The following is a 15410-nucleotide window of genomic DNA, read 5'->3' on the forward strand; positions in this document are numbered from 1 at the left end:
TGGCTCAGAAGAAGGTAAATTATGCTGCCACAAAAGTCTTCGGTCACTTACCTAATAGCATTAAAAGTCTGACAGATAGCCATATAGCATTTAAAAGGAAATTAAAAGAATTTCTTAATGGCAACTCCTTCTACTCATTAGATGAATTTTTGGATATAGTAAGTGGGTAATTTCCCCAACCCCCACAAAAAAAAGAAACAAAAGAAAAAAAATTAAAAATATTAAGTGTCATGTAATATTTTGTGTAGTGTAATATCTTGTATAGACACCTTTTACTAAACTGACACGTTCCACATCATTACGAAGTGTCATATTCATGATCTATGGAACAAGTACTAATCTAATCTAATCTAATCATCTAACCCACCTATCTGTGCTAAGTCGCCTGCATTGGGCTGGGATGAAGCAAGTGGCCTGCCTTGCCCTGTGCTAATTAATTCGGAAGTGCTTCTTGTCATGTCTCTTTCAGTCAATCTGAGATTTGTCACCACTGAAATGAACATTATTGAAGTTGTAAAAAAATTAGTTTCTAACTTTGAAACTTCTTTGCAAAGTTACTGATGTTAAAAATCTACAGAGATTTAAAGAGGACTTCTCATTCAGCTGTTTCCAAATCAATTTTGGTACCCCACTCCAAAAAATCCAAACTTTCAAACTGTTTGGACTGATAAAAACTATCATTACAGCTCTAGTTGAGTCATAAGACTGTAGTTTCACCCTTGCTGACACATGTGGTGCAGAATAGTCAGTTTCAGAATCTGTGGAGGAGTTACTGCTTTTGTCAACAATGTGTTGTCAGTGTTGCTCTTTGTATCTCCATAATCTCTGCCTCAGTGCAACCACAGTTTTCCTTGTTGAACAGATGATGAGAAACACACTGTGATGCAATTCTGATGAACAATAAGACATAAACCTAAGCTGAATGGAACAAAATGAGATCACAACAGACAAAATACCAAAATAAAACTTAGCTAAAGGATAGAAATTTGCGTATGCTTAAACTCATCAACAGAATGCAGGTGCCTCTCATCAACACTGACGGGTTAGCCGGGGGAGTCTTAGTTGACTTGTCGATAGTGCTGAAGGAAAACCCTGAGGCTGCACTTAATAACAGCACCTGGGGAGAGGAAGAGCACATTCAGTTAACTTGTCAACAGTAGTCAAAGGGTTAATTCCTTGATACCTGTAACTGTGCATTGCTCAGTAATGTATAGGTGAGCTAAATTGTTCCAACATGTAATTAGTGTAAGAAATGAGGAAGTTCTTGTCAAGTAATATTGTTGCTGGGATGTGCTCTGGGCTGAGTGTAGACAGTTGCACTGCAGATTATTATTTTGTTAATGTGTGAATATAATTATTGACTGGGCTACTAATTTAATTTATACTCATACATCACGATGAATGTATGGCATCTGAAATAAATACACAAACGATGACTGTCAGAAATAAATATGGCAAGTGAAATGTGAGATGATCAGAGCAAAACAGTGTCAGTATTGAAGTATAGTAAGATGTTGTTACTTTATTTATTTATTTTTAAAAACAAAGATGATGAGACTTACCAAACAAAAGCACTGGCAGGTTGATAGACACACAAACAAACACAAAATACACACAAAATTCAAGCTTTCGCAACAAACAGTTGCTTCATCAGGAAAGAGGGAAGGAGAGAGAAAGACGAAAGGATGTGCGTTTTAAGGGAGAGGGTAAGGAGTCATTCCAATCCCGGGAGCGGAAAGACTTACCTTAGGGGGAAAAAAGGACAGGTATACACTCGCACACACACACATATCCATCCGCACATACACAGACACAAGCAGACATTTGCAAAGGCAAAGAATTTGGGCAGAGATGTCAGTCGAGGCAGAAGTAAAGAGGCAAAGATGATGTTGAAAGACGGGTGAGGTATGAGTGGCGGCAACTTGAAATTAGCGAAGGTTGAGGCCTGGCGGATAACGAGAAGAAAGGATATAATGAAGGGCAAGTTCCCATCTCCGGAGTTCTGACAGGTTGGTGTTAGTGGGAAGTATCCAGATAACCCGGACGGTGTAACACTGTGCCAAGATGTGCTGGCTGTGCACCAAGGCATGTTTAGCCACAGGGTGATCCTCATTACCAACAAACACTTTCTGCCTGTGTCCATTCATGTGAATGGACAGTTTGTTGCTGGTCATTCCCACATAGAAAGCTTCACAGTGTAGGCAGCTCAGTTGGTAAATCAAGTGGATGCTTTCACACGTGGCTCTGCCTTTGATCGTATACACAAATATTCCACATGTCCAGGGCCTCGCTGCAATGGAGCACTTCCTTTCACGCCGATCACCTGCCACCCTACCCAAAACCTCTTTCCTCATTACCTTAGCCAGCTTCATCCTGACCCACAACTTCTTCACTTTTGAAGGCCAGACATACCAACAATTAAAGGGAACAGTCATGGGTAGCAGGATGGCCCCCTCGTACGCCAACCTATTCATGGGACGCCTAGAGGAAGCCTTCTTGGTTACCCAGGCCTGCAAACCCAAAGTTTGGTACAGATTTATTGATGACATCTTCATGATCTGGACTCACAGTGGAGAAGAAGTCCAGAATTTCCTCTCCAACCTCAACTGCTTTGGTTCCATCAGATTCACCTGGTCCTACTCTAAATCCCATGCCACTTTCCTTGATGTTGACCTCCATCTGTCCAATGGCCAGCTTCACACGTCCGTCCACATCAAACCCACCAACAAGCAACAGTACCTCAATTATGACAGCTGCCACCCATTCCACATCAAATGGTCCCTTCCCTACAGCCTAGGTCTTCGTGGCAAACGAATCTGCTCCAGTCCAGAATCCCTGAACCATTACACCAACAACCTGAAAACAGCTTTCGCATCCCGCAACTACCCTCCCGACCTGGTACAGAAGCAAATAACCAGAGCCACTTCCTCATCCCTTCAAACCCAGAACCTCCCACAGAAGAACCCCAAAAGTGCCCCACTTGTGACAGGATACTTTCCGGGACTGGATCAGACACTGAATGTGGCTCTCCAGCAGGGATACGACTTCCTCAAATCCTGCCCTGAAATGAGATCTATCCTTCATGAAATCCTCCCCACTCCACCAAAAGTGTCTTTCCGCCGTCCACCTAACCTTCATAACCTCTTAGTTCATCCCTATGAAATCCCCAAACCACCTTCCCTACCCTCTGGCTCCTACCCTTGCAACCGCCCCCAGTGTAAAACCTGTCCCATGCACCCTCCCACCACCACCTACTCCAGTCCTGTAGCCCGGAAGGTGTACACGATCAAAGGCAGAGCCATGTGTGAAAGCACCCACGTGATTTACCAACTGACCTGCCTACACTGTGAAGCTTTCTATGTGGGAATGACCAGCAACAAACTGTCCATTCACATGAATGGACACAGGCAGAAAGTGTTTGTTGGTAATGAGGATCACCCTGTGGCTAAACATACCTTGGTGCACAGCCAGCACATCTTGGCACAGTGTTACACCGTCCGGGTTATCTGGATACTTCACACTAACACCAACCTGTCAGACCTCCGGAGATCGGAACTTGCACTTCAGTATATCCTCTCTTCTCGTTATCCGCCAGGCCTCAGCCTCAATTTCAAGTTGCCGCCACTCATACCTCACCCGTCTTTCAACATCATCTTTGCCTCTTTATTTCTGCCTCGACTGACATCTCTGCCCAAATTCTTTGCCTTTACAAATGTCTGTTTGTGTCTGTGTATGTGCGGATGGATATGTGTGTGTGTGTGCCTTTTTTCCCCCTAAGGTAAGTAAGTCTTTCCGCTCCCGGGATTGGAATGACTCCTTACCCTCTCCCTTAAAACGCACATCCTTTCGTCTTTCCCTCTCCTTCCCTCTTTCCTGATGAAGCAACTGTTTGTTGCGAAAGCTTGAATTTTGTGTGTATGTTTGTGTTTGTTTGTGTGTCTATCGACCTGCCAGCGCTTTTGTTCGGTAAGTCTCATCATCTTTGTTTTTAGATATATTTTTCCCACGTGGATTGTTTCCCTCTATTATATTCATATTTATTTATTTTTATTTATATGAGTATGAGACAATGCAAGAGTGACAAAAAATGTTACCATCAGTATGCGAGCACAGTGATTTTGATTGGATTTTGTATTTGCCTGTTCATCCAGATATTAAAATTCAGCAAAATAGCCTTTCATGTCTGCAATTTGCCTTCAGAAACAATGATTTTTAACTGATTCTTCATTTCTACCTCCTCAGTATCAGTAATGGAATTTCTATTTCTGTATAATTATTGACAATTCAGGGTAACATTAACTTGGAAACCTGATTAAGAAGTGGAGTGAAGAGCTAGAATATAAATTTTATTGGTATTAAAGTAACGATTTTATTGGTTATAGGCCAAAAATTTTTTGGCGCTAATGATGAAATTGTAACTGGACAGTTCTTACTTTCTTCTGTAGGACACCAAATATTACATTGCTGTCTGGTAAGTAATTTAAAGTTATGATGTGTGAGGCCAGAGACGCTGGAGTTGGCAGTCGTGAGCGTATGAGGTGTGCTTGTTTGTGTGGAAGTCTGTATGTTGTGTGTGTGTCCTCCTTACTGACAAAGGCTGTGACTGAAAACTACAGGTGAGTGTCTTTTAATCACGCCTGTCCACAACTTGACATGCATTCTTTACAGTATGTAGCAATATATCTTTTCCTATCTTCACTTTCTTTTCCTATGTTGTTGATTCTTTTAGTATGCTAGATGTCTATTGTACACAGTCACACAAAACTTTGTAGATGCCTATCGTTCACAAAAAAATTCATTCCTCACAGCCCTCACAAAGGTTTCCATCTTGGTCAATTGGCTGAAGAGAACCTCTGTTCAAACATTTTCATGAATCTAGCACTTTTAAAGGAACATTCCTTACACATGCAAGAAATACTATTTAACATTTTCCCATGGTTGATTATCATTATTTCTTGAAAGACTTTCTTAAACGTTGTGACGAATATTGAAGTTTCTTGAATACCAGTTGCAGGTACATTAGTTTGTTAAGCAAGCTGTCAGCTTCAGGCATTACACAGGTCCTATGAGCCAATGTTCTAGGATTGCCTGTAATATAAAAAACAGACAGGTGACAAAAAATGGATCCATCATAACAAGCCGGAGAGTAAACGGCAGAACATGGAATGGAAACATCCAAATTCACCATTAAGGAAGAAGTGCAAGACCCAACCATCCCCTGAAAAACTGATGCTTAAAGTTTTTTGAGATGCACAAGGTCCAGTACTGGAACATTATAGGGAAAGGGGCACAACAATAAACAGTGTACATTACAGTGAGATCCTTACTGCCAGGCTAAAGCCTGTAATTCGAAGCAAATGCCGAGGATTCCTGTCAATTAAGAAAATAGGAACCACTGCTGCAAAGAACTCCAGTGTCTTCACACAGGATATCAAATGACTTTTCACTTAATCCCCAAATAGTTCAATTCCACAGTTTCCTCAAATGAAGAAATCTCTAGTTCTAAAAGCTGCCATTTGTGTCAGTTTTTAAACAATCCTGTTTGCTATCCTGTCATAAGTATTAGTTTCTTGGATATATAAAATTTTTTGGGAGCAAATACTGATCCACAGAAGTCTGTTAGTAGCTTTTTAGCCTTTTTTATGGCTCTGTACTTCAATCAGTAAAAATGGAACCCTTATATGATGACTTTGTTTTCCGTCCATCTGTCTGTCAGACTGTTAAAAACCCATTTTCTAAGGAACAAGTAGTTATATCACTCTTAAAAACCCATTTTCTCAGGAACAAGTAGTTATATCAAGTTGAAATTTATGTCACACATGGTTCTTTGTTGGTGCAAAGAATTGAAGCTGAAGCTTCTAAGTCAATGTAATCACAACATATGGCCATTTATGTCACATACTTTGATAGCCAGAAATTTGCTCATCAAAACCTATAGGGTACTTCCCACTGGCCTAGAATCAATATTACAGAAACAGCAATGTTTTACAGTGCAAGTAAAGAAAAAACATTTGAAAAGTGTAAATATGTAATTATGTCATATAAAACGAATTTTTTTTTGTCAAATGTCTTATTTCAAAATTATAATTAAAAGATTCTCAAAAAACTGAATTTTCAGGACCAATATCTTGCCAGTATGAATGTCAATAACAAGCAAAAACTGTCAGTATCCTCAATTCCCAGGATGGATGAACTGTCTGTATACATATTTACAATACAGATGGTGGTGGTGGTGGTGGTGGTTAGTGTGTAACGTCCCGTCGACAACAAGGTCATTAGAGATGGAGCGCAAGCTCGGGTTAGGGAAGGATTGGGAAGGAAATCGGCCGTGCCCTTTCAAAGGAACCATCCCAGCAATTTGCCTGAAACGATTTAGGGAAATCACGGAAAACCTAAATCAGGATGGCCGGAGACGGGATTGAATTACAATACAATGAAAAGGATAGATTGCTACTCACCACATAGTGGAGATGCTGAGTTGCAGACAGAAAAAAAAGACAGCTAAACAAACAGACTTTTTGTTGTGCCTGTCTGCGACTTAACATCTCCACTGTATAGTGAGTGGCAATCTATCCATTTTATAATATATACATAATGAAGTTTGTATGGAGTCCTACTCATAGCTGGCCAATATTTTTCCACTACATTTCAGATTCCCCTTCTTTTCTGTGACAAATTTATACAGTTTGAACAATTCATATTCCTTGAAACAATGTCACTGTGTGCCACTAGTTAGCTTTTTATAAACAGTGTACAATTCATTGAATATTTTGATAACTAATTCAGTATAATAAACTTACGAGCAAGCAGCATAAATGCATTCCCATATCTATGGTGGAGATTTATCGATGCAGACAAGTAATGAAAAGCTGATGCATACTGCTGTGTCACTAAATGAACCAGTCCAAGGTTGTATAATATTTTCCAATCAAAAGGAGACAGGTGATTTGCTCTCTTAAGGCAGCTGATGGCCTGAAAATACACAAGTCATAATTGTAAAAAGAAAGTAATGTGCTGAGTTAAGAAGTGGCAAACCAAATTACAAATAGTGCTCAATGGAAATTAGTTACACATTATTAAGCAGGAGGAAAAAGGGTAGTACTCTTTATACTGGAGCCAATAAGATTTTTAAGATGGTGACAGAGACGAATAATAGCACTAAATAAATAAGAAGGGACAAAAAACAATTGAGAAGAGAATGGAGAAAATAATTTAGAATTGGGATCATTGACAGAATAAGAAGATTCAACAAAACAATGGAAAAACTTTTAGCACATAATGTCACATTGGCAATAAGGTCATTAAATATGAAGCACAGATGCAAACTGACATTTGATAGTGGAAGCCTTGGGCATTGTTTCACTGCAAGAACCAACCTGCTATTCAAATTACCTGTATTTGATCTCAGAAAATCAAAGAAAATCAAAATTAGGGTGGTATGATGAAAATCTTAACACACGATGACAAGGTCGAGGTGTTTAGTCTGTGCTCTGTGAAGGTTGTACAAAATGCAATGAATGGGCAGGAAGAAAAGACAAGAAATGAGAACAGAACAGTACACTGAACTTGCATTTTGTATTTGTAATACCACAATGACTTACTGCAATGAACTTTTTCATTTCAAAAAAGCACATTCCAATGTTACTCCACAATGGTGCAGATTCAGGTGCATACTGAGTAGCAATTTTGTATTTTGATAGTGCTACCTCACAGTCTTTATGGTCCTGAAACAAATGAAAGTAAGGCCTTTTTGAGTAACAATAAAGCAATTGGAATTAACACTCCTGAAAGTTTTATGACACACTTCCATAAACAATATTTTATTAATTTTCACAATTCGACTGCCTTTTATGGGGAGGGGGCTGGGGCCATTTTATACATTTTCCACTTGAAAGGTGGTTCCATTAATGTCTTTACTTCGTTCCGATTCACTTCTGGACATGACCTTTTCACTTCAGCTTTCTTATTTGAATGTTACAATATTGTCTGTCATTAACTACACGTAACGGCCAAAAGAGTCCCCACATAAAAGGAAGTTTGCATTTGATACTATTACATGGCAATTTCTCTTGTTGCACAGATCAATCTTCCACAGCATCCCTGGTAACTGTTGCAGTTTTAAACTGATTGCTACAGAACTTAAGATTAATATTAAATTTCTTCACTCTTTTTATTTTGTACACCACAAACATGGAAACAAAACTGAAAAGCTAAAGTCACAGACATCATATGTAGTAATGTCTGATATTATCAGGAATGGAGAAAGCAATCTTTACAAATCTTAATTCATGACAACAAAAAATAAAGTAATGTGTTTATAAGCTCTGTTACCTGTCACAGCTTTCTTCAACATGTATGTGGAATCTTTCTGACAAAGTGACTGACAAAACTCAAGAAAAATCCATTTTTCTGGTTGCCAAGCATCACTGAACCAAAAAAGCAAGTGACTACAGCAAGAGGCCACAAGCTACACACAACATTTTAAGGCAAATAAAAGTGCAAATATTAACAAACCATACACTTTTGAAAGTGGGGGAAATTGCTATTTTTGTGGGGCATGAAAGAAATATTCAGTTTTTATGGTCACTTCCACATCTGATCTCCTTTAGCAAGATACAGGCATATAAAATGAAATTTCACAGAAGCAGAGGGGGAGTATCAAGAATGAACTCAACGAAATTAAGAAACTGGGAGATGGTACAGAAACACTTAGAAACAGTGGATAGAACCTGCAAGGCTTAAGCAGTACGGATGTGTTAAGAGAATAACATGCGATAGAATTTCAAGAAAAATGCATGAACTGAAGCTCTAGGGCAAAAGACCAAGAATTCAGAAAAAAGGAGAGGACTGGAACGGGTTGGTGGTGGAACAGCACTTCAGAAAATACAGGAAAATTGTGAGGCTAATATATTGAACAGACCAAAACAATGGTGGAAACTGTTCCTGATTGTTTTGATGATGATGGACAGATTACTTTCGTAATCATCAGGCCATCTCAATGGAGTCTACTATTCACACACAACGCTATTCTCATTTGGATAAGAATGGTTGCCTTCTCACCCATCAATGTATTTATTCCTTTGATTAGAAAAATATGAGAAATATGTTGCTGTCAGTCCTACACAGCCTGAAATATCAGCAACCAAATGACACAAGGAAAGCTGTAATATGTTGCTGCTCCCATATCAGACTACCCTTGTTTACATAAGTCGTACCTCTACCCTTACATCAAATGTAAAGTGCATCTTATAATTACACAGTGAGTCTTCCACTCTGCAATCGAGTGTGCACAGTTTTGGAAATTGCAGACAGGCTAAAACAGTGTGCCAGATTGGGTCTCCAATCCACACAACCTTGCCTTCACAGGCAATGCTCAACTGACTGAGCTTCCCACACCAATATCAGAAATTTGCTGCATTAACACAACAAAAATCAATGAGCAAAAAATTTGCTATGAACATTAAATGTCATAGAGGAATGTACTGGATCTTATGCCTGTATGCCACATTATAGACTACATGAATAATACAAATGATTGAAGAATGAAGCTGTTGTTGTTGTTGTGGTCTTCAGTCCTTAAACGATTTGATGCAGCTCTCCATGCTACTCTATCCTGTGCAAGCTTCTTCATCTCCCAGTACTTACTGCAGCCTATGTCCTTCTGAATCTGCTTAGTGTATTCATCTCTTAGTCTCCCTCTACGATTTTTACCCTCCACGCTGCCCTCCAATGCTAAATTTGTGATCCCCTGATGCCACAGAACATGTCCTACCAACCGGTCTCTTCTTTTTGTCAAGTTGTGCCACACACTCCTCTTCTCCCCAATTCTATTCAATACCTCCTCATTAGTTATGTGATCTATCCAGCTAATCTTCAGCATTATTCTGTAGCACCACATTTTGAAAGCTTCTATTCTCTTCTTGTCCAAACTATTTATCGTCCACGTTCCACTTCCATACATGGCTACACTCCATACAAATACTTTCAGAAATGACTTCCTGACACTTAAATCTATTCTCGATGTTAACAAATTTCTCTCCTTCAGAAACGCTTTCCTTGCCATTGCCAGTCTACATTTGATATCCTCTCTACTTCGACCATCATCAGTTATCTTGCTCCCCAAATAGCAAAACTCCTTTACTAATTTAAGTGTCTCATTTCCTAATCTAAGTCGTAAGGTCAGTACTGCCTCACGTGTTCCAACATTTCTACAGAATCCAAACTGATCTTCCCTGAGGTCGGCTTCTGCCAGTTTTTCCATTCGTCTGTAAAGAATTCGCCTTAGTATTTTGCAGCTGTGACTTATTAAACTGATAGTTTGGTAATTTTCACATCTGTCAACACCTGTTTTCTTTGGGATTGGAATTATTATATTCTTCTTGAAGTCTGAGGGTATTTCACCTGTCTCATACATCTTGCTCACCAGATGGTGGAGTTTTGTCAGGACTGGCTCTCCCAAGGCCGTCAGTAGTTCTAATGGAATGTTGTCTACTCCAGCAGCCTTGTTTCGACTCAAGTCTTTCAGTGCTCTATCAAACCCTTCACACAGTATCGTATCTCCCATTTCATCTTCATCTACATCCTCTTCCATTTCCATAATATTGTCCTCAAGTACATCGCCCTTGTATAGACCCTCTATATACTCCTTCCACCTTTCTGCTTTCCCTTCTTTGCTATCATCAAATATAAACAATAAATTTTTGCAAATGTAATGTATTGGATAGATAAAAAAATCTACTCAGAAAGCACAGGAGAGCACACACGTAAGGGTATTAAAGTGGGCAAGCTTTTGGAGCCAGTGGCTCGCTCCTTCATCTGGCAGAAGGCTTAAAGAGGAAGGAAGAGAGGTGAAGGAAAAGGACTGGTGAGGTTTAGGAAAAGGGGCAGAGTTGGTTTAGGAAAGGGGGCAGAGTTCGGAAAAGTTGTCCAGAATCCTGGGTCAGGGGAGACTTACCAGACAGGATGAGAAAGAAAGACTGATTGTTGGAGACTGCATCAGACGAGATTTGAAAACCCAATCAAATGAAGATAGAATGTGATTTATTTATCAGATATAAGGGATAAACATTAAAAAAATGTCAACTGCAGAAAAGCAAAATATGAGAATGATAAAGAGATACAAAGCAAATTTTTAAGGAGGAGACAAAGTAATGGAAACAGTATAGGAAATGCTTCAAAATGGGGTGGGGAGCAGTATAGTAGAAAGCAGTTACACAATAACGGAAAAAATTCTGATCAGTTATGGGTGGTGCATCATGGCAGTCAAGAACCTGCAGTAGAGATCTGTACCAGTGTAGCTGCACAGTGCAGGTTCAGGAGCACAGAATCCAAACTGATCACATGGTCAAGCCAGAATCAAAGAAGTAACTATTGTGTTGCAATGTATACTCTATCGCATACTGAGTATCATCAGTATAGACTGTGTGTGACCATTAACTCTTACTGAAAGCTTAGCATTTAAATTGTGAAAAAGGAAGGGAGGAACATCAGAGTTTAACATCCTGTCAACAATGATGTTATTACAGAAAGACTACAAGCTCAAATCAAGGACAGATGAGAAAGAAACTCAGTCATCCACTTTCAAAGGGAACATCGAGCCATTTGCCTTGAGTAATTAGGAGAAATCATGGAAAACCTAAGTCTGGATGGCCTGATTGGAATTTGAATCGTCATCTTCCTGAATGTGAGTTCATTATACTAACTTCTGTGCCACCTTGGTCAGTGCTTACATTGTGAACACAGAAAGAATCTATTTGGGAGAAAATGAGTGATACAGGTCCAAACTTTGTGTGTATGACAAATTAAAGAATCAACTTTAGCTGATTACCACTGAACATTTGTTTATGACCTAGACAATCATGTCAAAACATCCCACAATGTATTTAAAATGGTGGGTCTCACAACAAACATTAATGGAATAGAATGGCATGGAACATAGCAAACAGTGGTATAATGAGAGTGACTGAACTTAATCTAACTACACTTATGTTATAGTCAAGTACATTGTGCTTTTTTGGCTTCTTAATTTAATTTTTTTCTTTGTTTTCATATGAAGGTTGCATGAGAATTAGATACTGCCATGAGCTGTACTGCACACAGTGAGAAGCAGTGGTTACCATCACTGTCTGGTGTGCTGTATGTCGCCACTCCAAATCTGATCACCGGCAAACATTTTTTTTTCAGTATCTACCATTTCTAGAAGATTCTCAAAGTTTATTCTGCTTGTAATGTTTGCATACTCTAAAATATTCTATTTTTGTATGAACAGCAGTTTTCTCCATCCCGGGGGCAGTTCTGTTCTATCTATACATTGATGCCTCTAACAAATGTGCTTTCAGTGCTAAGTGTTGTACTTCACTGACAATTCTGTTTCAGATTTTGACTCAATTGTATCAATGGTTTTCCTGTAAGTGTTCTCCCACGGGATGGAGTCAATATTTGAAAGAGAAATATTCACAATACACAGGCTAACAAAAAAGCCAACAATGCACATGGTCATCCTAAAGCATTTTTATTACGAAATTTGTTTCAATATTGTAAGAGCTAGCTACATTAAGGGATAGAATTTCAGTTTCCTTTTTTTTTTTTTTTTTTCTCCTTAAAGTTATTTGCCACAAAAGAAAATGATATGTAAAGGAAGTGTGTGCTGCCTTCTAATTATTGTTATACTGTTTATATGCATATGTTATCTTGAACAATTAAATACTGAAGTTGTGAAAGGTTTGTTCAATATTTCTTCCACTCACTCAGGTCCTTGCCTTGTGTAGAACATACTGTAGTAACACGCTGATTACTATACCTAGTGCCCAAAGCGGATGTAAGTCAAGCCGCTTAGCCAGCATAGTGCACACCAACACTCAAAACGGTGTACCTGCAACTACCTGAGGCGGTCACCAGGGGTAGCTCTGTCACTCACCACCATACCAGGTCTGCTCTGCACACATAGCTCCATGCCAGCAACACCTAATGTGGATAGCATCTTTATATGGGCGTGCATGGGGCTCAAGGACCTCAGTTATTAATGTCTTCGAGAAATGTAAACTACTTTCACTATTTTCTTATGGGTGTTATCCTGTGACCCAGTAAATTGTACCTCTTTTTCATGTGTTTCCTTGTGTAACTAATTAGAACATAATTAGTTACATCAAGGGTAGAATTTTTGCAGGTTTCAGATTCTGTAGTCTTTCTGCCATTCGACTCTCCCATGGAGGCTTTATTCCAGTCCCTTCTGCAACAGCTGTGTTGGATCAGTAGTTAGCTATGTTGACACAGACTCAGGTGCCGCCACGGAGGTCTTTGAGGCTCTTTCCTTACGGTGGATACCGCCTCATATGTATCACTTGCTGTGCCAGTTACCTCTTCTATAAGAATCAGTGCCACTTTTCTTTGACACTGTGTGTTGTTTCCTATCCTATTACCACAAGCATATGCATATGGTTGCTGCACGTGGTGAATTCTAACAATGTCACAAACAGCTGCAGAAACTGTATCAAGCTTACGTGACCAAGCTTTATCGCCACAGTCATGCCAGTTCAGTGTTATGTGTGCACAATGATCAGAGATGCAATCTTTCATCCTGGCTCAGATAAGGAGGTGCATCAACTTGCCCTTCAGTTTGAGTATCCTATGTTACAAGAGGTTTTGAACATTGCACAGTCGTTCAATGTCTTCCATGCTGTGGGCCGCCAGTTACAGGGTTGGAGTTATGTTGCCATTGTTGATAGTGTGCAGTATTGGCACATGGAGCCTAGTGGTGCACCAGGACTGAGGGAGGGGGATGTCAGAGGAGGTAGCTGCAATACAAACAAGCCAATCAATTGGGCTGACATGGACAAACATGTTGTAGGCAACAGGAACAGTGAACACCACTTTCTTTGTGTCCTCCTTGTTCCCTACAGCATGAGCTCGTGGCTTGACCCACGTACTGGGTATCCCGAAAAAAAGGTCACATAGCAATGGTACGTCAATCTTTAAGCCCCCCCCCCCCCCCCCCCCAAAGAGTCACTGCAGGAATCAATGGGCATGATATTCATACTGTTTCATTGTTATATTCACCATTGTTTGCAGGCCAGAACAATTTTACATTGAAGCGCAGGTGATGGATAAGCCATTAATCCTAGAAGTTGACGTGAGGGCACCAGTGCTCCTACTCAACATAAAAACGTACACCAGGCTGGGGTCCCCACCACCACTGACATGTGTCGAGTGTCACTTGGCAAACTATAACCAACAGCAGATTCCTATTATTCTCAGCCAAGCCACAGCTGACACAGTTTACAAGTCAGTAGTCCATTCCATTATACACATAATTGTTGATGATGTGAGCACTGAAAATTTGTTTGGGTTAGATGCCTTTGCTTCCTTTAGTTTTTCTATCATGGATGCGATGCATCTAGTGTTGGACCACATGTCTTATCATGAAATGGGTCCCTTGTCTTCTGAGTTTTCAGATCTGTTTGCCCGAGAGTTAAGTTGCACAAACTATTTCATGGCACATATCACACTCAACCCTCTGCCCGTCCTTGTTCTTGGCATCAATACTTTTCAGAAATCAACTTGATCGAATCCTACCTTTGGATCCTGTTAGACGCGAAATCAAAACAGCATATCTCTCTCTCTCTCTCTCTCTCTCTCTCTCTAATTGGACAAAAATAACTGAAGTCATAAGTGCCCATGTCATAACCTTATAACACGAATAAGTAAAAGAAGTTAAAAAAAGTGACTATACATTAAGCCCAATTGATAGAAGCAATGAGCTAAAAACAAAGACTTCCCCTTGAAGAAAGGTCCACAAAATACATCCCAGAGACAGCAGAGGTCCTGAACCAAAGATTAAATGTCCTTCGCCATATTGCTATGATGGATAAAAAGTAAAATGTGGACTACAACCAGTGTGACATTTGCTAAAACAGTTGATAGCTCAGACAGCACCTATACACTGGAAAATAAGTGGTAAGAAAAAAAAGGCATTTGGTCAGAAAATGATGAACCTTCAAAGGTTGATGACAATAAGCAGAAAGTGGTGGGGGATCACCACTTAACAAATGGTGATGGCTAGGAGGACAGTACCCAATATGCAAACTAGCTATAATGATCTGCTCGTGATAAGAGGGCCGAGAGGAGGTTGGCCAAGCTGCTGGGAGAGGTTTAGTTCCCCAGAGGTTATTCCATGGAGAGAAAACCAGTGATGAACCCAAAGTGACACCACCTGCAAATAGGCAACAACATGGGGCTCATCCAAAGGACTGCAAGAACTAGCAGGCCAAGGTAGGATGACAGCAGCCTTGGCAGCAGAGTCAGCAGCCTCACTTCCTGTCAGACTGACTGACGTGACCAGGATCCCACCTGAACATCACAGTGGCTCCCTCAACAGCAAGCAAGTGGAAGCTTTCTTGCACCTTCAGTGCTAA

General features: G+C 39.9%; 1 protein-coding gene across 2 annotated transcripts in view; it reads right to left on the reverse strand.

The window, feature by feature from the left end:
• LOC126191081 (Bardet-Biedl syndrome 4 protein) overlaps positions 1-15410 on the reverse strand; it is a 117677-nt gene that overhangs the window by 43220 nt on the left and 59047 nt on the right. For both annotated transcript variants that reach the window (XM_049931800.1, XM_049931801.1), the window contains 2 exons: positions 7602-7724; positions 6801-6972 (listed from right to left, as the gene is read on the reverse strand). In XM_049931800.1, coding sequence (XP_049787757.1) covers positions 6801-6972; positions 7602-7724 — 295 coding nt within the window. The remainder of the gene's footprint in view (positions 1-6800; positions 6973-7601; positions 7725-15410) is intronic.

This window comes from Schistocerca cancellata, chromosome 6 (assembly GCF_023864275.1).
Source record: "Schistocerca cancellata isolate TAMUIC-IGC-003103 chromosome 6, iqSchCanc2.1, whole genome shotgun sequence".
Classification (NCBI taxonomy): domain Eukaryota; kingdom Metazoa; phylum Arthropoda; class Insecta; order Orthoptera; family Acrididae; genus Schistocerca; species Schistocerca cancellata.